Source organism: Carlito syrichta, unplaced genomic scaffold (genome assembly GCF_000164805.1).
Source record: "Carlito syrichta isolate Samal-C Ts95f unplaced genomic scaffold, Tarsius_syrichta-2.0.1 Scaffold301612, whole genome shotgun sequence".
Lineage (NCBI taxonomy): Eukaryota > Metazoa > Chordata > Mammalia > Primates > Tarsiidae > Carlito > Carlito syrichta.
The window spans coordinates 53,583-79,491 of record NW_007245708.1 but is presented as its reverse complement, the minus strand read 5'-3'; the positions used below and the strand labels follow the sequence as shown (position 1 = coordinate 79,491).

Genomic DNA, 25,909 nt, shown 5'->3' with positions numbered 1-25,909 from the left:
TAAATCAAATTCAACTACTGTAATCTTCAAAGAAGGTACCAACAAATGCTAGTCAAAACAAAGTCATTGTGTATGTGTTCATAAAATTGATTATTCTTGCTAAAAGAGCAAGTTTCCTTGCTATCTAAGCACAGAATGCATGTTTTGATGTATGCAGTTTCTCAGTAAATTAATCCAAAGAGAATTTTCTCATTATGTTTTCCTAAACACAGCATTTTTAGTGAGAACCACAATAAGAACCAGTGAAAAGAACCTTTCAAAGAATATCCATGATGCAGCAAGCTATTCCACAAGTCTACTAATGAAATGGAAAAAAGGCTGTGCCTATTAAGAATTAATATCCAGAAAGTGACTGGCAGTAGTGGGAAACTGTCAGGGGAGGGAGGAGCATACCTCATCAACAAGGGTACCTGCATGATCAATGTTTGTATACCTAACCCTGAATTGTCTACATCTTTATAATTTAAAATTAATGAATTAATCAATAATTTAAAAAGAATGAATATCCTTCCAGAAAAAGAGTTTTGAGTGCTGTAAATAGGTCAACATAGTTGGGAGTCTAGGAAAACCCAGTTCAAAGGCTGAAGAGAAGGGAAGACATCACTTGGGCAGAAGCTGGGACTGTCCCCAGGTTCTGTGAATTGTATTCGTTAGACCAGAGAGGTCTGAGTCAACCAACAACTCTGCCCAAGGCACAGAATCTGCTAATCGTGCCAGTATGTGATGAGGAAATGAATTCAGGTTCTTTATCAATGCCTGTCTTTTAAGTCATAGGGTATATATCTGTCTCTCCTTCCAAGAAGATGTGTACTTCTCTATCATGACTCTAATTACACTGAAAGGGTTTCTTTACCATATTTCTCTATAAGCTCTGCCATAATTCCTCTTCATAAGCACAACACTGCATATATGAAGAAATACCCCAAAGATAATCCCAGAACTTAGTAAAATGGGTGTGGCCCAGCTGAGGGACTCGAGGTTCACCTGCACGCACACTCGTGGAAAAGCGGTCCTGATGAACAGATGGGATATGAGGGAGGGGACACAACTGTCACCACCCACGGACCTTGCCATGAAAGGCAAACCTCGCCACTCAGACCTAGGCAGTCCTAAGGACACCAAGGACATTGCTGTAAGATGTGTCTTCCTCCCAGAAGACCCCACCAAAAATGTTTTTAAATCTTTGATTGTACCCCACCAACATACTGTGAGTATTCGACCACTTTAAAAATGTCCTTGTTCTTTTTCTTCACAATTTGAGCCAACTGCCTCTTGGCCAGTGACTATCTTGGAGTCATACAGCAGAAAGGTGTATGTGCCAAAGTTTCAATATTGATTTTATTTTGTATCTTACAGTTTAATTAAATTATATACTGCTTTTTTAGTTCTAGTAGTCCATGAGTTGTTTGAAGGTTGGGTCTGTCACTAATTTATAGAGGGGAGCCCTGAGCAGTCAAGAGCACAGACCCTTGAGCTACGCTGGGCGCCCCCTCACTAACTGTGAAATGAGGCCAATTGCTGAACCTCCCCAGTGCCACAGTGGCCTCAGCAAAAACTGTGGGAAAAACCAGTTTTTATATCACAGGGCTGTTGTGAAGGGTAGGCAATCCATGGAAAGCAATTACAGCAATACCTTGCCCAGAGTACACAAATGCTCAATAAATCTTATTCTTATTAAAAAAGAAAAAAACTGTTGCTCAAAAATATTTACTGAATATATTCTATAGCTATTCATTGCTACATTTGAATGTCCCCTCTAAAACTCATGTTGGAATTTAATCACCATCATGACAGTATTGAGATGAGACCATTAGGAGGTGATTAGGTTCCAAGTTCATGGATGAATTGATGTCATTATCCTAGGAATGGATTTGTTATCACAGTGGGGTTGTAACAAAAGCAGGTTTGGACATCTCTTTCTCTCTCACATATGCCCTATTGACCTCCACCTTCTGCCATGGGAGATACAGAATGAAGGCCCTGGCCAGATTCTGGCCCCTCACATCGTGGTCTTCCCAGCTTCTAAAACTGTGAGAAACACATTTATTTTCTTTGTAAATTACCACATCTGCGGTACTCCATTACAGCAAACAAAATAAACTAAGACAACTATGGAAATTTATCATGTTCATGAATTACTTCTGGCATTTAGACTGATATAATGTCTGAAATAGTCCAGATGCCTAAACTAGGCAAGATTTAATAACTTCTAAGATGCAATATTTTCTTGCTTAGCTTAAATTAATCATAATAACTTTGGGATAGCAGTCATACAAGCATATGAAAAGGATTTTTAAATGGTATTTGCAAATGGAATCATCATCCTGTCTACTTGGAGTTTTCACTCTGGAACATACTGAACCTCATAAAAAATTAGGAAGGAGTGATGCAAAAGGAAGATAAGCAAGACTTGAGGCTGCCAAGATGAAAGAGAAACCACATCCAGATGAAAATAATTACACCAGTTTTGCAATTCCTGTCAACTTATGGAGAAACAGGTAGAACAATCTTCAAAATTTTCAAAGACCTAGATTCACAATCTGTACAAATTAAATAAACAAGGAATCACTTTTCTTTCTGGGCAATCAATTAACATGAGGAGGGACCCCCCCCCAAAACCCCCAGAATTGATTTAGGAAAAAAATACGTATTTATGTTTAATAAATACATTTAAACTCAGTCACCTTCAAAGTACTCTCCATTTGATGCAATACTCCTACTGAGATGCTTTTTCCACTGCTGAAAACAGATTTTGAACTCGTCAATTTGGATGCCTTTTAGTGCTTCTGCTGTTTTTTGTTTCACCTCTACCACATCGGCAAACATTTCCCTTTGAGGACTTTTTTCATTGGGGAAGCAAAAAGCAGTCACTCGGGCAATATCAGGTGAATAGGGAGGGTGAGGCATGGGAATGGTTCCGTTTCTGGTCAAAAACTGCTGGATACTCAGCATGGTGTGAGCAGGTGCACTCGTAAATCACCCATCAAGAAATGGGCAAATGCACTGAAAGAACCTCCAAAAAAAATTCACTGAAGCCAAAAACAGCCTCTCACAACAAAGCTAGCTGGTACACCGATGTCAAAGCCTGTAGTACAAGGGGTCCACTCTCCAACAATAATTCCAGTTTTTTTTGAAGGGTCCTCCTTATACACAGAAAATTATACTGACAAACAATTATTTTAAAATATACCTAAATAGGGGATGCTTTTGTCGCTTAAAAATCCCATTAAGTTGCAGTAATTTTTAACTATTCCAGTCTTTTTTTTAAAAAAAGATGAGGTCTTGCTATGTTGTCCAGGCTAGTCTTGAATTCCTGCGCTCAAGTGATCCTCCCACCTCAGTCTTCCAGGTAGCTGCATTTCAGTAATATTTTATTAGAGGTCTACAAAGGCCTCTAATCACCTAAACAACTCACCAGTTCAAGTTTCAAATGTATAGATTCGGTTTATTTAGGAGTAAGAGAAGTAGGAGTAAGAGAAAGATATTTTTAAAAATGCTTTTCTGGCCAATGCATTCTCATATTTGACTGTTTATATTGTGCTTTTAGTGATCTTTGTGAATCTACAACAATCTCATCTCTCACCATTCGAATTATGGAGTCAACAAATCAAATAACAGTCTACCAAATTGATTTCATCGGGGCCTACCATCTTCTTCTTATTAATGATCAATCAAAATAAATATTGTAGAAGCTAAGTATCTGTAAAACTAGTCAGATTGCCACACACACACACACAGACACACGCATACACAAAAGCCAAATAGCTAGAGTAACTAATTTTAAGCCATGAATGCATTTTCTCCCAGTAAGATCTAACTGTAGATATTCCCTTCATTTTTACATGATCACCATGGTAACCACATTTCTTATGGATCTGAACTTAAAATTAGGTCACATCAACTTAGTACATGAAAATCGTTCATGTAAACACAAACATATACATACATATCTTTAATGGCATATATCTGACGTGCAAGTATGACAGGTACCCCCTCTTTGGCCACGTAGGGAATCCTCGCGTGAATGTCAGCCACCACATACCTGTGAGGGCCCAGATGTCTTGCTCTCTTAAAATGGCCAATCCCTTTACAACCTGGGGTTGAGCATCCACCGTGTTCTGAAGCCTCCATTAATTCCACAGGGCCTACGAAGAAGCAATGAAACAAAGAGGGGTCAAAAGGTTGAGCAAAAAGTAGTTGGAGGCAAATGTCGGGGATCAGGATACGGAAGGAAAAAAACTCCCTAAAAATTCACTGGTGAACCGACATCTATAAACAGAACAAGAAGGAGATCCTATAAAAATGAAAACGATCTTAAAAGTCCCTTCCTGTCAAGGTCTTTCCCTATCTACCTTTCTTCAACCGTGAAATGGTCAACTCTGATCTTATAGTCTTCTAAAATGTCACAGATTCCACAGATATCTAAATCTGAACAAATGAGAAGATTCAAACCATTTCTGGGAAGTAACACAACATAATTAACATATGCATCCTCACGTCCTGCGAAAGCTTCAACTGCGACAGCAGAATCCAGACTAACAGTTCCGGATCCCTTCCAAGACCTTCCTTCTACACTTCAGCCCTCCCTCACCCCAGGCTGAGGTCAATGTCTGCCCTCGATGCTGTTCTAAGCAATACGCACACATTCCATTTTGTTTTATTTTGCCACATAAGAGGGACACATTCTTCTTTGTCTTTTAACTTCTGACAAATGTTTCTGTCACAACATTAATGTTCTTTATGACTACTACATATAGTACAGTGCCTTGCCATTTATTTGACCAATAATTGTTTCCAAGTTGTTTTTTTTTTTTTAACACATGCCACAATAAACACCACATATATGCATTTTTGTGCCCTTACCCAGTTTGTATGGAGCATCCAGAAGTGAAGCCTTTGACCAGGGAAAGCATACTCAATTTTTTTCAAACCAGACAATACTTTGCTGTATTTCCTACATTTTTTTTTCTACAATGTACACTTTTTCATGCAAAATTGAGATCACGGTATGCTGAGTTCTCCATGTAGCCTTTTAAAAAATTTCACTTTTTTTTTTTTATTGCGATAGTTTTAGATTTACACACGGTTATAATAATACAGAGGCGACATCTCTTACACTTTGCCCAATTTCTCCCAATGTTAGCATTTCACAAAGCTATACGATAAAATTATTATTAGGATACTAACATTGAAACAATAAATTTTGATAGTCTCCCAAATTACCTTCCAAAAATTCAGTACTAATTTTAAAAGATGATGTCTACTTCCAAATAAAGAAAGAGAATGTCTATATACACTTTACTTTTGCAGGCATTACACGTTGTTCTTTCATATTTTTGTGACTATGGTAATTAAAAGTGTAGTAAAAGGAAAAGAATTACCATAGAGAAGAAATATAAGAATAGAGAGAGAAAGAGAAAGAGAAGGGAAGGGAATGGAAAAACATTAAGTGCGCTACACAAGAAAATGAAAACATTTAGACAAGGTATTCTTGTGTCTCTTACTCAAAGGAGGCTGAAGAGGATGTCCTGTTTTTGAACACCAGCCCACAGGGTGAATATCAGGAGAATCTGCGTCTATCCAGTAGTCATAGCAACTATTCCAGCCATCAAAGTGAACCTGGATACCACAAGGAATTGAACGGTACAAATTAAAAGTCACAAAAATTCCTACAGTAAAAGTTCTGCCCACAGCATAACCATTTTCATTATCTCCTAACTTATATAGTAGATTCAATAGCCAATAAACCAGTCTAATTATTTAAAATACTTCACTTACAAAACAGACTTTTGAACTACCTGCAGTGTATTATCTAACCATTAATAAATGCCCTGCCAAAGGCACTTTTTGGCAATAAATGGTTCTTTAGATATATTCCACGTATCTTTCAACACCTTGAACAGCTTGAGCAACCCAAAGAAGGCTGAATTTGTTTTTTTAAGCTCCCACATATGAGTGAGAACATGTGATATTTGTCTTTCTGTGTCCTCCAAGTTCATCCACATTGTTGCAAATGACAGGAACTCTAATATACTATCTTCATATGATCAACATCAAGTACCCAATAAATATTATTATAGTAACTGAAAATCAGGGAAGGAAGGGAGAGAGGGAGGAAAGAAAGCAGGAAGGAAGAATGGAGAAGCAGGAGATGAGAGGAGAACCTTTCAAGTAAATGTCAAGTCGCCTAGAATTGTGCTGAAAAAGACTCAAAAAAAAATTCAATGCCTTACTAGAAACACAAATTTACAAACAATCTCTCCACTAAATACATTTTAAATAGACTTTTTTATTTTTAATTTTTATGAGTACATACTGATGGAGTACATGTGATGTTTTAATAAAGACATACCATGTATAAGGATCAGATCAGAGTCACTGGGGCATTCATCACCTCAAGCTTTTATCATTTCTCTGTGCTAGAACATTCCAATTCCATTCTTTTACTTATTTTGAAATATACAATAATTGCTGTTAACTACAGTCACACTACTGCATTACCAAACACTAGACCTTATTAATTCCACCTTTTGAACTTGTGTTCCCTTTAACCATCTCCACTTTATCCTCCTCACCCTCTCACTACCCTTCCCAGTCTTTGGCAACCTTCATTCCACTATCTCTAGGAATTCAATTATTTTACATTGAAAGGCTCCCACATATGGGTGAGAACATGTGGTATTTGTCTTTCTGTGCCCAGAGTACTTCACTTAACATAATGTCTCCCAGGTTCACCAACGTTGTTGCAAATAACAGGATTTCTTTCTTTTTATGGCTGAATAATATCATACTGTGTATATATGCAGCACACTTTCTTTATCCATTCACCTGCAGATGGACACTTAGATTCCTTCCATATCCTGGCTACTGTGAAGAAACATGTTGCATTATAAAGCGATCAGTGCTACCATCTTTATTGGCCACCACATGAAAGGGAAGTTGGTCTTCTAGTTGAGATCACCAGGCCAGCCCAAGAGGTTGAAGCTGCGGTGAGCCATGATTGTGCCACTGCACTCCAACCTGAGGGCCAGAGTGAGACTCCGACTCAAAGAAAAAGCTTCATCTAACTTATTAGTGTCTCTATCATTATTTACACTATTTATCTCTTAATTTATAAACTACTGGAGGGGAAAAGCAATAATTATGAAAGATAGTAAATTACAAAGTCAATTTTAGGATCAGAGAAACAAATTCATTTTATTTATCTTTCTGTCATTGAGTTAGAACATATAGTCTTAATCCTGTTTAGACTTAATCTCTGGGTGATTTGTCCATTATCCTGATGATCATTATTTTATTTTCTGTCAACATAAAGCTTCTGTCAACATAAAGCTTGCTAAGTGTTTTGTTAGGACACGGGTCGACGAGGCTTCAGACCAACCAGGGTACTCTTATGGCCACATGTGGCCCATGTACCTAAAATCACAGGCAAGAAATGCAGGACACCACATGGGAAATTGGTAAGTGCCTTTCTTCCGCCATTCACACCTTTATCTTGTTATTCTTCTCAATGTATAGAAAAGAAAGTATCTGTAGATTACAAAGGGACACTTAAGCAAGCATCTTGTCTCCCCCTCTTTCCCAGCTGGTTCTCCTGGTTTTGGTTTCTCTCTCTATGGCTCTTGTCAAAAGCCTGTCAACTTCTAGAAGGTTATTCACTCAACCGATAGTGAATGGACTCCAAGGGCAAGGCATATGTTTGCCTGGACAGCCAAGTAAGTCAGACCCAATCCCTACTCTCAGGCAGGTGACATTCTATCAGGGAAACAGGCATTACAGACACCAGCTGCACAAGCATGTCCTTTCCAGCTATGGTAATTGCTGTGGCACCGAGGTCCAGGGGTTCTACCCAGATCCCAGTGGTCCGGGAATGCTTGCTTGAGGAAGTCATATTTGAAGCTAACTTTGATGGGCTTAACTGGACAAAGGGAAGTGGGTTGGGAGATACATGATCACCTCAGACAGTGGGTATGGAACACAAAAAGGCCAGGCAACAGGAAAGAATGATGAGTGCCTGAAGGAAAGCTGGTGTCCAGAGAGCTTCGTGGTAGAGAAAATCAAGGGAGAGAATTAAAGCCGGTGCTGGGCAGGCTCCAGACCCCTTAACGTCAACAGGCCAGTTAAGAATGCTTGTCATTATCCTAAGAGAAGTGAGAAGCTCTCCATAGAGAGGCTTTACACAGGGTCATGACTGATACAAATTCCTGCTTTGTAAGATCCCCCTGGCTGTCTGGACGATGGATTCAGTGGGTGTGATGTTGGATGCCTGCACTCAGTAGAACTGGTTGATAAAACAGCTCTGGTGTGGGGGAGAGAGCAAGACGACAGACACCTCAGCAACAGGCAGGTATTATTTCAGAAAACAGAAAAACAAGGGATCAACTACCTACCTTTTAGGTATCACACATTTTCTGCATTTTAGGACTGACATGCTTTATATAGTTTACTTTTAAATCAAGTTTAACAGTTGTGTCAACTGATCATACGGTATCAAGAAAAAAAGTTTGCCACTTAGATTTCTTTTTAAAGTCTATGAAACTCTATGGACTTGGCAGCAACTTGGATGAATTTAGAGTCTATCATACGCAATGATCTATCACAGAAACAAAGAACAGAGTACCATATGTTCTCACTCATAAGCAGACCTTGAACAATTATAATACTATAAAAGAAAGGGATTGGCAGTAGTAGGAAACTATCAGGGGAGGGGGGGTGGGATTGGTAGTCGAGGGAAACTGCTAGGGGAGGGAGGGGCATGCCTTATCAACAAGGGTACCTGCATAATTAACATCTGTATACTTAACCCTGAATTGTACCCCACATCTTTATAATAAAAAAATTTATTTTATTTTATTTTTTAATCAATAATTTTTTATTATGATATTGTGGGGTACAGTTAAGGGTTAGGTATACAAATATGCTCCGTTCAGGTACCCTTGTTGATAAGAGGTGTCTCCCCATCCCCAGACAGATATTTACTACCGTTAATCCCATCTCCCTTCCCCTCCCCCCATAGTTTCCCACCACTGTCAGTCATTTTCTTATAGTATTATGTTCGATGTTCAAGGTCCACTATATGAGTGAGAACATGTGATACTCAGATCTTTGTTTCTGTGAGAGATCACTCAGTATTATAGACTTTAGTTCCATTCAGGTTGCTGCAAAATTCATGATTTTGTTCTTTTTTATGGCTGTGTAGTATTCCATCGTGTATATGTACCACATTTTTAAAATTCAGTCCTCTTTTGATGGACAGTGTGGTTGCTTCCAGGTTCTTGCTATTGTGAACAATGCTGTGATAAACATACGTGTACAGGTATCTTTTTTATAGTGATTTGAGTTCTTCAGGGTATACTCCCAGTAGGGGGATTGCAGGGTCATATGGGAGGTCAATATTTAGAGCTAATTAAAAAATTTAAATAAATAAAAAAGAAAAATAAATAAATAAAGTCTATGAAACTCTCACTCCTTACAAGACAATAGATATAAACAGATGAAAATTTTAAACACTAAAAACACAAATGTCTCGTTATTAAAAATATATAAATAGTAAATATGTGAAAAAAACAACAAATTTCACTTACAACTAAAAAACTATAAATTTAAATTGCAAAATGCAATTCTTCTATCACTGTGCCAAAAATGTTCACTTTGGTGATTCCTACAGCTGATAAGTAAGAGAATAAACTAGCATTCTTATAGACTGTTGATAGGAGTGTATAATTGGTGAGATATTTCTGGAAAATTCTTTGGCAAAAACAATCAACACTTAACATACATTATCTCTGCCTTGATGTCTCAATAACTCATTGTTTGTAATAGAAAACAACAAGAAGTAACCAGAGTGTCCACCATCAGGAGAATGGTTAAATTTTGGTATGCTCATATAATCAAATAATATGAAGTTATTAGAAGCATATATAGAGGCTCAAAAAAATGTCCTTTGCAACAAATTCACTTTCTCAAGCTTAGAAATCAATTAATCTTAGAATCAAAACCCCACTGAAGATTTGAAAAGACATGTTTCAGCAAGAAAGAGAGTACACTAAGAAAAACAAAGTTGGCCAGGCATGGTGGCTCACGCCTGTAATCCCAGAATTTTGGGAGGCCAAGGTTGGAGACTCCTTGAGTCCAGGAATTGCAGACCAGCCTGGGCAACATAGTAAGATCTCATCTTTAAAAAAATAATTAAAAAAAATTTTTTTTAAAGTATGTGACCCAGGAAAATAAAATATGACCTAGTCTGTCAGCAAAGAAGTCTCAGGATGAAAGCTCTGTAGCTGACTTAGAGGATATCCAGCCAGACTGGAATAAGTGGCTGCTGAGTACAGAAATAAATAATTAAAAAAAAAAAGACACAGAAAAAATGCTGAAAAATACCCTGAGCGTATGATTTAAAGACATGTCAGATCTACTGGTGCATTTGTAAAAATCTATAAGATAGAAAATTTAAAAACCAAACTATGAATAAATTATTGATTCCCAGAAAAACAAAAAGTCATAAGGAGCTCACACCTGTAATCCCAGCACTTTGGGAGGCCAAGGCAGAAGAATGGCTTGAGCCCAGGAGTTCAAAATTAGCCTGGGCAACATAGTGAGACCTTGCTGCTACAAAAAAAAAATATCATAAAAATAAGCCAAGCATAATGGCATGTGCCTGTAGTCCCAGCTACTCAGGAGGCTGAAGTAGAAGGATCGCCTGAGCCCAGGAGGTCGAGGCTGCAGTGAGCCATGACTGTGCCACTGCACTCCAGCCTGGGCAACAGAGATCCTGACTCAAAAAAAAAAAAAAAAACAGTCATAAGGAAAAGATAGTTGCTCAGCAGTGAGCAAGATTTACCTACTCATAATAACATGAACACGAAAGTGAAGAAATAAAGCAATCAACGTGAAACAGCTAGTGAAAGGATAAGGGGAGGGAGGATGCAAGATCTAAATCCTGAACTACTAAAACAAGAGGAAAATAAACCACATCTACAACTGATAAGCTGAGAAATAGCAGAATGGAGGTAACATTTTAGAAAGTTGGAGATAAAGTGTCATGAGCAATTGCTAAAAGAGCCACAGTTCTGGCCTCTGGAAAGCCAGGCTGGGGAAATAGAGGCAAGACTCTATTACATTCTGTCACTGAAAACATAAATAAGAGCAAAGCCGGTATGGCCATATTTCTTCAACAGCATCTGATAAAATACAGGAAAGTTTTTAAAATGTTTTACTATAATAGTTCAAGGTCTAAAATATTCATTTAACTTAAGAGTTGATTTTATCCCTGAAAAACCTAAAATACTAAGTTATACTAATAACTCGGTCTATCTTTTTTTCTTTTCCTCCTTCTTGAAAAAGAAAAATGGGCTTTCCTGCTGGATCAGCTCCCATTTATTAGAATAGAAAAACCCCTATGGTGTCAAGCTTTTTATGTTCTCAGAAGCCTGTGAAAGAATTCTGAAACTGAAGCCACTGTCATCTGTTTACAGATCCTTTGAGAACTTCATAAACACTCAAAGATTTGTTCACTGGTTCACCTTCAGCTATGAAATTCATTCCAGCAATTAGGAAAAGACAGTCATTAACAATACACCTCACAGCAATCTCTTCTGACGGTACTAAGGACCAACCAGGATGCAGTATTAGAGAATTCAGCTAGAGTCTAAACTCTTCCCTTAACTAACTGGGCCACCCATTTTAGCATATTAAACCTCTCTGGTCCCAAATTTTCTCACATGTAAAATCAGAGAGGTAATCCAAGTGTTTTTATCTTAAAAACAATATATGTTCCCGAAGTCAAATACTTAAAAAGAAAAATCTAATCACTTGTAGTACCAGCACCCTAAGAGAAACAATATCATTATTTTGGTACGTTTCTTTCTAGGACCGCTGATGCATCTATTCTTTTAAAAAACAATGGATGAAGCCGGGCTCGGTGGCTCAGCCTGTAATCCCGTGCCTTGGGAGGCTGAAGTGAGTGAAGTGCCTGAGCCCGTGGGTTCGAGACCCACCTAGGCAACTTGGTGAGATCTCATCTCTACCATAAATCAAAAAATGAGCCGGGCGTGGTAGCGTGCGCCTGTAGTTCCAGCTACTTGGAAGGCTGAGGCGGGAGGATCGCCAGAGCCCAGCAGGTCGAGGCTGCGGTGGCTGGGAGCCGCCACTGCACTCCAGCCTGGGCGACAGAGTGAGACTCCGACTCAAAAAAACACAATAGATGTCATATATAATGTTGAACCTGAACTTCTCACTTGCCAATATTAAAGAATCTTTTAACTTTTATTTAACTTTCACATCATTTAGATACAGAATGATTCATTTTACCCATCAGCTACTGTTCAATACTATAAACAGCAGTGCTGTATTTTCCTTGGAGTTTTTATCTGTGTATCTTCCTTTTGGCTCTTCCTTTAACATACATTCATAGCACTGAAGTTCTTAAGTGAAAGGATAAACAGCATTCTAAGATGCTGCTAACCTTTTGCCAAACTGCTCTTTAGAAAGGCTGAGACACTTGACATGCCCACTAGCCACATGTGATTATTAACTTTGCATAACCCCAAACCAAAACAGGTTTTTCTCAATTCGGAGCAATTTGATTTATAAAAATAATATTGTGCTTCTCTGTGTTTCTTTGATTACTAGTCTAGATTACTTTCAAAAATACTTCTAGTTCTAAAATACTGTGATCGCTTTATTACTTACATAACTACCAAGTACAACTAATAAGAAAATGCACTTGCAAAAAGGCTAACACAGGCCTTGCAATATTTGTACAATTTTCTAAAATGTTATATGATTTATATAATCTTTATTTTGAGTCGGGGTCTCACCCTGCACCGTAACTTACCAGTGGCATGATGGTAGATCACCACAGCCCTGAATTCCCGGGCTCAAGCAATCCTCCCTCCTGAGCCACCCCTAGTACCTGGGACTACAGGCCCACGTCACCACACCTGGCTAATTTTTTTTATTTTTTGGAGAGACAAGGTCTCTTCATGTTGCCCAAGTTGGTCTCAAACTCCTGGGCTCAAGCAATTCTCCTGCCTCAGCTTCCCAAAGTGCTAGGATTACAGGCATGAACCACCGCACCCAGCCTGGTCATATAATCTTCGCAAGAGTGAAGTAGATACTGACATTTCTATTCTATAGAAATACCACATTTGTGTGGTTTTTGCTATTTTAGAATTTTTTTCTTCCATATTATCTTACTAATATGGAAGAAATACTGAAGATGTGATTTATTATTTTTTTAAAAGCATAAACTTAAGACTTCTACAGATTCAAATTGAGTTCTTCCATTGCCCATAATTAATAAAGTAATTCATTTAATCTTTCTGAGCCTCCACCTCATCAATAAAATAGTGATCACAACACAGGCTTCCCATAATGCAATGACCACAAATGTTAAATAATAGGAGATCACTGTTACCCTGGAAAACGCAGGTACATCTATTGTCTTGCTGTCACAACTATTATTAGTCCCAACAGAGTCCAAACGACCCTGTGAAGTGGTAGAACAGTACTGTTCTGGTTTGAGAGTGAGGTTAATGCTGAGGCCAAAGCAGAGACAAAACCCCAGGACTCCCTTCCTGAACCAACTTCACTCCACCATGGTTGGACATAACAAACAGCCCATCTCCTAAGTTCCTGCTTGTCGCCTTATGAAAAGTCTCAGACTTTAATTAATCTAACCCTCATTAAAAACTGACTTTATTCATAAAATGATTTATCTCTACTTGTCCCATATTAAAAGAGAGGACATTCTTCTGATAACAGTGCAACAACACCCTACAAAAAAACATTAATCTTTCATTTTTTTTTTTTAAAAAGAGCAATACTACTAGAGAATGAAGAATTGTATTTTCTTCTGAACAAAATATTACCTTACTGTGCTGTGTCTACTTCCCTTCTCCCGATATACACTCAAAATATTAAAAGTCACTCATAATCAAAGATAAAATATCTTACACAGATGAAAGGACAGCCCAAATGAACACTGACTTACAAAGATGCAGAGTCCATTACTATGATTTTAGTAATTTAATTACTGGACTTCACAAGTTAGACATCTACTAAAGTTATCATCCAAAATGAAACAAAAGACAAAAACAGCCCACAACAGAGAATACTTACTTTTATTCGGTGATCATCCGTGTCTGCAACAGTGGCTACTCTAATAAACATGGGGTTTCTTTTATCTACAACCTCAAGCTTCATCTTTTTCTGAAATCCATGTGGAGGTTTCTGCCATAAGAGAAAATTTTACACAGTGAGATTTAGAGGAAGAGAAGGCAGATTTGATGTTACAGAAAAGAGTAAGAAGCGATAGATGAGCTATTTAGAGAACTAGTCTTTTAAACTCTCAAGTGCCCAGAGTGGCTCTGGCCCTCACTCTTCCCATCAAAAACACAATCCCAACACACATGCACAAGGGAAACAAACAGCCTTAGTTCCTAGTTAGGAGCAAAGAAGAAAGGCGGCAGCAGGCCATGTGGCGGTCCATGCCTCTAATGCCAGCGCTGCAGGAGGCCGAGGCAGGAGGACTGCTTGAACCCAGGTGTTCGAGACTGCAGTTCAGCTATGACTGTGCACTATGCTCTAGCTGGGCAACAGAATGAGGCCCTATCCTGCTTTAAAAAAAAAAAAAAAAAAAAAAGGCTGAAGCAAAAGACTTTAAGATGAAGTTCAAAAGTGTAGTTATAGGAAAGTCAGGAAATATTTTCCATGAGTTGGGGGTGTCTTGCGAAAAATCAACAAGCCATAAAATTTATTTTTAAAAAGACACAGGAAGAACATTAAAGAGGCTAAGATGAGACACCATGATTAGAGGTGGTAATGAGGGCAAAAAGCAGAAGATAACTTTAAGAAAGAAAATCAGGCACTTTGGGAGGCTGAGACAGGAGGATCCCTTGATCCCAGGAGTTCCAGACCTGCCTGGGCAACATGGTAAGACCTTATCACTACTGAAAAATAAAAGACTTAGCCAGACATAGTAGCAGGCATCTGTAGTCCCAGGACTACAGGGAGGAGGTTGAGGCAGAAGGATCGCCTGGGTCCTGGAGGTCAAGGCCGCAGCGAGCCATGATCATGCCACTGCACTCCAGCCTGCACAACAGAGTGAGACCCTGACTCAAAAATAAAAATAGCTGGGCACAGTGGCTCATGCCTGTAATCCCAGCACTTTGGGAAGCCAAAGTGTTCAAGACAAGCCCAGGAGTTCAAGACAAGCCTAAGCACATAGTGAGACCTTGTCTCTACAAAAAAATTAGCTGGGCATGGTGGTGCACACCTGTAGTCCCAGCTACCTAGGAGTCTGAGGTGAAAGGATCACTTGAGCCCAGGAGGTCAAGGCTAAGGTGGGTCATGATCCACCCTGTGTGACAGAGTGAGACTCCCACTCAAAATAAAATAAAAATGAATACCGTTTGAAGGTTCCCCCTTGCTCTTAGGATAAAATCCTAACTCCTAGGCCTTTCCTAAAAAAAAGTTGCAACCATTCTGATAGGAACAGGAATGAGGAATGAGAAAGGGGGACCAGTTATCTACACTTCATACTTAGCAGAAGCCCATAAACTACTGAAAAGTCACAGACAGCAACAGACAAGGTGATTGTTTGGTATGATATAAGGCATGTTATGATATAAGGCAAGCTTCAGGTCCTTCTTCTGTGAAATGGGTGCAATAAAAATGTCACTCTGAAAATTAAGTGTGAAAATTACATATGGGATGCAGAACAGTCAATGCAAGGCATCTAAAAAAGACCCAACTAGGCAAATCTCAATTTTCTCTCCGATATGACACTAGTTATGTAGATGGGTCCTGATATAATTTTATCCATTTAATGCTAAGTGTAACACAGCTCTGCTTTGCACTAGACAAAGCTAAAGTTAGGGGATGGGAAAATAAAAATTCCTAAGTATGACATAACTCTAAATGATATTCTTCTTTAAATCTTGAATTTGTTACCAGATGGAATCACATACATTCATTCTTTGACATAGTTTCTCTTCATGTATCATGTTCTGCTCTTAAAATTTTTTGATGTTCTTTTCTTCTATAATTAGACCTATACTTACTAATTAATTATATCATTAAAAATCTCAGCAATTTTAAATGATCATAAAAGGACAATCTAAAGAAAAGCACGGTATTATTTAAAATAGGCTAATCATGCCACATTTTAAAAAAATAAGTACTTAACATATCTTTCATTTCCTTTAAATTCATGTAAATGTAAATTATAAAGCAAACTACTTGAGATGAAAAACTAAAAAATATATTTCACTTTTTATTCTTTCCTTGCACAGAAATGAGCTTTATTTGAATCTTAATATGTTACATGCAAAAAGCAATGACCCTAGGTTAGAAAAATATTGTAATATAAAAGCAGATGATCTTGCTTTCTAATAGTTAAACATGCTGACTTGTAGCAATAAAAGACAGCATCCCAGCTTGCCATAAATAAATTTTAAAAAATTATCAAATGCAATTTTTATTAGAAAACATTTTCCTGGTGAGGCATGATGGTTCACACCTGTAATCCCAGCACTTCGGGAGGTAGAGGTAAGAGAACTGCTTGAGCTCAGGAGTTTGAGACCAGCCGGGGCCACATATTGAAACCACCTCTCTATTTAAAACAAACAACAAAAAACCCTATTCTGTTTTGGTCTTTCAGAATATCTAGCTAGAAAAATAAAAGCTTGCTGTAAAATTTCATCAATTCACCTCACACAGTGTCCAGTAGAATTGCTTTTCCAGGAAACTTAAAAAATGAAAGTTATTTTTTAGATACCAACAACAAAAATACCAGCAATAATTTCTGACTTTAAAAATTCACAAATTTATTTGGCCTTCTGTTTTCTTCTCATTCCCATTCTGGTTCACCAGTACTACCTCTTTCTGCTCTTAAATTTCAATAAATAAACAACATCATCAACACAAATGAATCAAATGGTATAAAATGTATTATCTCACCACTTTAAAAGCTCTTGCAGGAGCAGGTAAAGAATTGGTTTCTTCTAAGTATTTATCCCAAGAAAAATGTTTCACATTTGGATAACCTAAGAAAGAAAAATGCAAATCCCATAAAGTTTAATCAAAGTGATAGCAGGGATAACAAACTGTCCAACTATAATAGTAAGAGATTGTTATCACTATAATATAGGAAATTATGTTAATATACACATAAGACAACTCTGAACTAGTCACACATTCAGAACTATTTGAATAATGAAATTGTTTTCATCGTGAACATTATTTTTCTATTACTTTTAAAATGAAAATTGTATACATACATGTATATGTATAATTTATATTCTCAGGTAAGGATAGTCTTACACAGAAGACAGACACATACATACAAATACTCTTTGATCTAGCAATTTTATTTTTACTAATCTAGGAATATCTCAGAAATGAAATACAAAGACAATACACAATTATTTTTAAAGTAAAGATGTCAAAACCATGTAAATAATCCTCGATTTAGGGAGGTGCAAAAATATAAAGTATACATGAAGTAGAAAGCACTTATTTAAAAGGATGTGGCAGATTCATATACAGTAACATCTTCATATTGTCAGGTCAAACAAAGAAGCACACATAAATCATGGAACATTATTATAAGAATGTGTAAAACTCTTCTTCCCTTCCCTCTGCCCTCTTTTGTTTCCTCCAGAGCCCAAAATCCATGAGGTAGGCATGAGCAGGAAGTAATGGTGGCCCCATATGGTGGGAAATTTGCCACACAAAAGGGACAGAGAAAATAAGCACATATATTGGAGAAAATGGTAGCCAGGTTTCTCAATGACTGAGAGGAAAGGTATAGAGAAAGAGGAAAACTAAAGAAAGTTGAGGGTGTTGAATTGGAGCTAATGATATAAATTCATGGAATTTTTTTGCTTTTTAAAATTTTTCAGGGACCATCTATGAGTCAGAATAATTCACGGTTTGAAGTACATAATTATATACAGAAACAGACATAAATTTGTGTATACACTGAAATACTTATCTCCTAACTAAGTCCACTGAGAGATCTGGAAGCACCAACATTCCAGGAGCCATAAGCACAACTGGCATCCCAGTCCTCATTTCTAAATGCCACCCTTTAACTAAAAAGAACAGGAATCCTAGAAGAAACAGCTGGCTCTAGGCTTGGGTCAGGGAAAGCACAAAATAAGCCTAGCTGTGCCCCAAAGTACGACGTTCTCAAAAAATGATAAGACCATTTCAAAGGGGCATCAAAGTCTGCCTAAAGGGGCTTGTGCTGGTTAAAACCTGAGAAAATCTAGACAGGAAAATAAATAATGCTAGTAATAGGTTATAACTCACTGATAAAAATAGAAATTAATGGGTCCATACTGACATAAATAAATTGGATTAATAAACGGGCAGACGAGAGAGCTATTCTTGGTAGGGGAATATCAACTAATTTTGTACAAGGAATAATGGAATAAGTAACGTTATCATTTAGCAACTGTCAGAATAATATAATTTATACTAGAAATATCAACAGATGCCAAAACAGATGCTGGGATGAGTGATAGGATATTTACACAATCTTGAAGTATCTCTCCGGAAAATACTTTTTAATTACAGAGAAAAATAACTCCATTAGTGAAGAAACCTGGCAAACACCATCTCAATCAATTAATGGCAAAAATAAACCGGTAAAGAGACAGACTGACCATGAACCACCTGAGAGGATACAATGAGAACACAGCACTGTGTCTGGGATATTCCTGCCTAAAACACACAACCTGGGTCTACTCATGAGGAAATACCAATCCTACTCACATCAAGTCACATACTACAAAATCACAGATCCGTGACCCTCAAACATGCTAAGGTCATAAAAAGTCAAGAAGACCGAACTGAAGACGACTCAGGGAATGTGACCACCGAGAGCAATGCCTGACCCTATTCCCAGCAATGACATCACTCGGACAGCTGACAAACCTGACTGGGTCTCTCAGTCAAGGGTACAGATGAGTTCTGTACTGTTCTTGAAACTTCTCTATATCTCTGAAATTGTTTTAAAATAAAATGTTTAAAAAGGAATTAATATACAAACATATTTCTGTGTCCAAATTTATGACATTTTAAAGAAACACGCTTGTACAACTTAATAATTTAAATCAGAACATTCTATTAAATAAGACTGAGGTGTATGCATGCCTGTGTGTGGATACATACAGGCAAAAAGGCTTTTCTGGAGAGAGATGATGACAAGCCATTAAAGTATTAAGAGAGATAACTGTGGTTATCTCTATTTTCACACTATACTTTAAGCATGTATCAATGTATAATTTGAATAATTCAAAATAAAAATAATTTTTAAAGGCCTAATGATTTTAGCTTCGAAACAAAGAGCAATAAAGAGAGGCTATGTGTTTAGAAAGAACAGGAATGTGGCAGTGGCCTACAGGGAGGGTCGGGGGTGGATTAATCCACAAAACAGTGAAGGGTGTTGGAGGTACAGTTATCTAGAGAGCCCAGATATTAGGAGTCCTTCTTTTCACAAAAGAGATCAGAGATAGAGCCAGGAATTTTCCTTTAGAGAAAAGGGATAAGAGAAAGAATGCCCTTTTTGTCATGAAGCAAAAACCAACATCAACACATGCCCAATAAACCAGCTTCAATGTTTGGCAGTGGTTTGTTTTTACATTTTTTTAAAGTATGGTAAAATATACATAGCGTAACATTTACCATTTTAATGATGTTATTGGCATTAAGTATATTTACATTGTTATATATCTGGTCCTTTTTCACATGCAATTTTGTATTTTTAAAAAATTTGTTGAAAAGCTACAATTTCTTCTCTTCTACTGAATTATAAAAGTTCATGAAAAGAGGCAGATGCTTGGTCTTTTGTCTTGCAGAAGAATTAAGCAGGCTGGGCTTGGTGGCTCAGCCTGCAATCCCAGCACTTTGGGAGGCCGAGGTGAGTGGATTGCCTGAGCCTGCGGGTTCAAGACCAGCCTGGGCAACTTGGCAAGACCTTGTCTCTACCAAAATCAAAAATTAGCCGGGCGTGGTGGTGCATGGCTGTAGTTCCAGCTACTTGGAGGGCTGAGGCGGAAGGATCACCGGAGCCCAGCAGGTTGAGGCTGCGGTGGCCGTGAGTGGCCACTGCACTCCAGCCTGAGTGACAGAGTGAGACTCCAACTCAAAAAAAGAAAAAAGAAAAAGAAAGAAAGAGAAAGAAATAGGCAATAATGCCTTCCACCACCGCTTTCTAGGGTACATGACCAGGAACCTGCTGGTGTTCCCTGGTTTATCATCGATTTATCAGGTCTCTGATTATGACTAAAAAGGACCAACATCAAGCTAGAAAATCTAAAAGGATCCTCCCAGCACTTCAGATGGTGACAGTGACCAAGAGGTACCTGAGCAATCATGGCTGCTCATATTTTGGAAGCCACCGGACACAGAAGGACTGAACCCGAGAAAATCTTCTGGGCAGTACCACGTTTGGACCATGAAGCCATGATCTTGCTTTAACACTTGATGATTTATGTCAACACTCCTCTTCAAAAGAGTTCTGTAAATTAGGACAGAGGCTTTCCTCCCTTTAACAAATGAGAAAACTCAGGAAGTGAAGGGGACTCAACTCGCCCATCACAGGAAAGGTTGGTCCCCTGACAGTGAGTAAATGATCAGACACGCAAAGGAAGACACTGTACCAAGGATCTGGGGACAAGCGTACAAATAACACCAGCTGTGAGAATAAAACGAGACACGTATTTGAAGCTCCAGCTGAGTCTTGGCTGCTTACATGCTGTGGGCTACCTCAACAAAACAGCTCCTACTAACCCAGGACTCATCCTCTCTGTGGGACAAAGACAGTCTTCATTACTCCTGAAGTGTCCACGGAGCACATGCAATGATGTTTTCTGTTCAGGGATGACCTGCCTTTGCATACCCTGAGTGGCACCACACGTCAAGTAGCAATGTGCTCAGAAATACCACAGACTCTGTTCTTTAGCACATGAAAACAAATTCAAAATGACATAAAACGAGGGCGCTATTTATCAGCAGTGATGCTGCTCCCTGTTAAAAAGAAAGCAAATAAGCTGAGGAGACTCCAGGGCCAGAGGCAGACAGCAGAAGCACCTGAAAACTTTGGGGACAGTGAGGTACCACTAAGCAGGAAGATGAGAGGTCTATTTTGAAACCAGGAATCATGTCAGGAAAAGAAAAAGTGAGGTGTACAAGTTCTCAACTAAGTAAAAAAAAAAAAAAAACCCCAAAAACCATAGCCTTAAGTTCTCACTCAAATGTGAACATTGTGCTTCTGTGAGGACTCATGCTGACATGAAATCCATGCTCTCTCCACAAATGCTGTCACCCTTATCATTTTTCTGGACTTGTCCAAGCCTCAGACAATCCATTTCTGTGGCTACATAATATATTTAAGGGCATACGACATAAAGTCGAGAAATGAATTTCAAACTGAGAAATAAAAGATCTTTTAAAACAGAACTTCTCCCCCCCGCCCCAAAGAAGACAAAATTTGAGATTCTGTTATGGACTAAGCCAATACTTAGTATAGTGCAAGGTACATCAGGAGACAATGAGTTGAGACCTGCTGGCCAGCTGCCTGTTGTGTCAGTAAAGTGTGACTGCAATACGACCTTCATTTGTTTACACTTTGTCTATGGCTGTTTGTGTGCTACAACAGAAGACTGTGTGGCCCACGAAGCCACGATGAGATACTAACTGGCCCTTTACAGAAAAAGAGTGCCTACTATTCTTTAAGTCTATAAATACTATTAGACACATAGTCAATCAACACAAACCTGGTGGAGTAATAAGGATTCTTCTATGTTCCTTGCACCAGCCAACCGGATGGATGTGTGGACTAGACGCTTCGCACCTGTAAGTTATACAAATTAAAAAACTGCGATGATCAGAATAAACTCACAAGTACTACTAGAAACATAAGTTAGAGAACATGAGCACTTTACAAAGAGCTCTGCTTATTAAAATGTATCTAATTTGAAAAAAATGGCTAAAACAAAGGATCTTTCATTCTTCCGCTATATTAACACCAAGTTGATTTTTACTAAATATCATATGAGATTCACAACATTAAATTTTCCCCACATATTTTCTGTATTTTCTGTAACTCTGAAAGTAGCAAAAATGCATTCAATAGCATCGTTGAAATTCAGAATTTCCATTCATTAAGATCATGTGGAACAATAAACTTAGACTGTGTACACATGATCAAGTTAAAATTATTTCAGTACCCCTAGGGGCATATGTACAAAGGCAGGATGCTCAATCACCCTCAAAACCAACATGCTATTTCTATGACCCATTAGAATGGCAGAGACAATTTCTTTCTTCCTCACCATCTTCTTCTTTCTGTCAACTTTACTACAGTCAAGCATATATTTTTCCAAAGCCTCGTTAACAGCTTGTGTACCTGGTGCATCTGATTCCTTGCTCCTAACCAACCACACTTGTTCTGTATATTCCTCATCCCAACATGCAACACATTTCAGCCTATTAACAACCTATGCAACACAAATGTTCTGCAGAACAGTTTGGGAAATGTTTGTCTAAGGGACGCCAGAGAGAGTCCAGTCTTGCTCAATTATCCAAGTCTGCTGAGTCTAACCTGAAGTCAGGCAACCTCTAGACACAGCCCTGTAGATGGGAAACCAGAAGGCAGAAAGCCAAGAAGGTAACGGTGGTTGAAGTTTCTGGGAATAAAGAAGTCTTCTGAGTAGTGAAAAACAAAAAACTTTCTAAGGAATGCTCTAAGTGGCTGAGATTAGCAGACAGTCATCACTTTCCAAGCCCTTTTCCGAAGGCACAGCCCCAGAGAGTAGCACACAGTGAGGTCATGCAACAACTATCGATGCTGATTGTTCTCAGAACTTACTCTAGCAGAAAATATCTTTAACCTAATACTTAAAGGTTTCTTCCTTTATTCACTCGTTATCTCACATCTTCCCTACCCCAAACTATTTTCCTTAGTCGATATGTTCAGGGTTAGGTGTGCGCACGCCATTATTTTAGGAATACGAGAAGAAAGCAAGCATTGCTAAGTCAATGCCAAGTTCATAAGGCAGATCTACATTTCCCACAACATATTTTTATAAAATATATCTTAAAACACAATAATTTTTATAAAGATAATTTAATACACACATCGTATAAACACAGTTATAGAGTGCTATTTCCAGCTATCCAAATCCTTTCCTAAATAATCATTTTGGTGATGGACTGTTTCAAGTGATACACTGCCTTTATTCTAGGGAAAGACGTTAATTCAGCTACAGCTTCATTAAAAATGAAAAAATAACAAATGTATAACATTTGTTTAATTTTTTTCCTCCCTAATAGAACTTACAGAGTGGTTTTCATAAACCAAACTCATATCTGCCAAACTCGTGGTAATTATTTTAAAGTAAAAATATGAAACATTATTAACTCTTTTGGCTTCATTAGATTTCTCCATAAATTGCAATTAAGAAAATACCATGGCATATTATGGCCATTCATTTCCGCACTACCTGAATCTTATATAAAGTTTTATAATTTCTAAATACTGATCAAAGCCATCATTTAAAATAAACAATGAAGCCATCTCAATAGAGAAGAAAAAAAATACCTCTAATTTTATCTATCTTACTTATACTGTCTTAAGAAGCAAACAACACTTCATTCAAAACTTGGAAGGCTTTGATATCCTTTCTGCTATTACTATAAAACAAGTCATCTCTTAGTCCCATCTAGTGTTCAAAAGCAGAAATGTAACAGAAAAAAAATATAATGAAGAACAACTAATGGTGAAAAGTTGGCAAATCATCAATCATTGCACCTCTTTATTTCTTTCCTTTAGATTTTTATGTATATCATGAAAAAAATTACATCTCAAAAACATTTTTTAAAAGTCCATTTCAGTCAAAGTGGCTCATGCCTGTAATCCCAGCACTTTGAGAGGCTAAGGAGAGTGGACCGTCTGCAACATAGTGAGATCTCGTCTCCCCAAAATAAAAAATAATTAGTCATGCATGGTGGCATGCACGTGTAGTCCCAGCTACTCAGGAAGCTGAGGTGGGAGGATCGCCTGAGCCCAGAAGGTCAAGGCTCTGGCAAGTCATGATTGTGCCTTTGCACTCTAGCGTGGGTGACAAGAGTGAGACCCTGACTCAAAAAAGTAAAAACAATAACAGTACTAAAAGTCCATTTTACCTATGAATGCAAATTACTCGTGAAGGCTACTGTCAGATCTTGACAGTCGATTTTGAAAGGGTCAGAGACCAAAGAAACAATTCACCAAAACAAAATTCATGCTTATAAGGATAAAGCTGGCACGAAGATCCTCGTTTTATGGAAATCAAATTTAAGTGATTTCGTCAGGCCCTTGAGTAGAAAATAAAGACATCCTCATTTTATCAGTCACAGCCACACACTAAACAAAACTGATGCACACGGGCTGGGCTCTGTAGATTCAGGCAGAGAGTCAAACGGGACCATTTCAAGACACTTAAGGAAAACAAAGCCTCTTCATTTCAAGCAATAAGGGCTTAGATTCTTTGAAGAAACACAGGACACTTGGCTTCTTCCACTCCCTCAATGCCGACCAAGATGACTGCCAATTTCTTCACCAAGACCAAGCCCTCTTGGCGCCCCTCATTTGTGAACTATGCAGGGCCTCTGCTGTTCTATGCTTTGCTACTAAGCCCCAAACCTCATTGGGTTGAGGCATCCAGTTCTCCTTTCTATCCCTAATTAATATCCAGTCCCATTCCACACAGCAGCTGTTTTAAATATTATTAATTTGCTTCAAGCTTAAAACTTTCTCTAACTCAGTGACTACTTGGAAAAGGTAAAGGTGATGCCATTTCATCACGCTTGTGTCAAGTCGTTTTTGGGACTTTTTTGTTTGTTTTTACTTCTTCCTTTTCTCCAGGCTGGCAAAGAAGAATGTGTATTTCTTCCAAAGGCTAGCCCTTAGGAGACCTGGTGTCACTAATAATCCGTAGTCTTAGAAATCTCCACTCTCCTTCACCAGTGGCCTCCTGGTCTCTCCCTAAAACAAGCTCAAAATGCTTCAAATGCAGGGAACCCTCCTTAGAAAGCGACTCCCTCTCAAGTAATAATCCTCTTTCACCTTCAGCATCGAACTTCTCTACCTGATATTCCTTATTGTGCCTCAACTTTTTGCAAATCAGTTTCTGCTCCTAGAACTCTTATTTTAATCCTCCCAACCCCTGATAAGTATTATTATCAATCCCTTTTGCAAAGGGGGCAATGAGAGCTCAGAACAGCAGTCATTTACTGAATAAACAGGCTGCCATTCCCCCAAACACACCCTACCCCTAGGCCAAAACACAAACACACAATTTCTTTCCTTGGCCAGGAATATTCCATCCCAACATCTAAGTACCAGTTGCTTCATGGTTCAGCTCAGATCCCCTGGCCTCCAAGAAGTCTTCCCCAAGAGCCTTCCAGTGAGTATAAGCCAGTCCTTCCCCCAACATCCTTCTCTCCATGTGCCACCATGGACAGCAAGTGGTTGGTTCTAACAATCAGGTCCTAACCATCACTTACCATACCGCCAAGACAGTGGTGTTCCAGTTTTTCTCTTTCCCCAGACCATGAAGCCCTCAGAGATGAAGTTTAGAGAGTAGGTCACATTCATCTCTGTAAACTTCCTATCTCTACCAACAGCTAGCTCTTCCCAGATTTAACCAAATAGTGAAGAGCCTGTAAGCTTTGACACTGCACTAAGAAACTGACAACATGCTGGCCCAGCTCAGTGGCTCAGTCTGTAATCCCAGCACTTTGGGAGGCCGAGGCAGATAGACTGCCTGAGCTCGTGGGTTCGAGACCACCCAGGGCAACTTGGTGAGACCTCATCTCTACAATAAATTAAAAATTAGCTGGGCGTGGTAGCGCG

The 25,909-nt window shown here is 38.4% G+C and overlaps 1 protein-coding gene across 1 annotated transcript in view; it reads right to left on the bottom strand.

Annotated features, from left to right (window-relative positions):
* The window catches only part of LOC103257188 (lethal(3)malignant brain tumor-like protein 3), a gene marked incomplete at both ends in the record, with an annotated part of 64,126 nt that overhangs the window by 14,595 nt on the left and 23,622 nt on the right, over nucleotides 1-25,909 (bottom strand). The window contains 5 exons of the mRNA XM_008054915.2: nucleotides 4,043-4,145; nucleotides 5,505-5,619; nucleotides 14,122-14,232; nucleotides 16,963-17,048; nucleotides 21,789-21,865. Coding sequence (XP_008053106.2) covers nucleotides 4,043-4,145; nucleotides 5,505-5,619; nucleotides 14,122-14,232; nucleotides 16,963-17,048; nucleotides 21,789-21,865 — 492 coding nt within the window. The remainder of the gene's footprint in view (nucleotides 1-4,042; nucleotides 4,146-5,504; nucleotides 5,620-14,121; nucleotides 14,233-16,962; nucleotides 17,049-21,788; nucleotides 21,866-25,909) is intronic.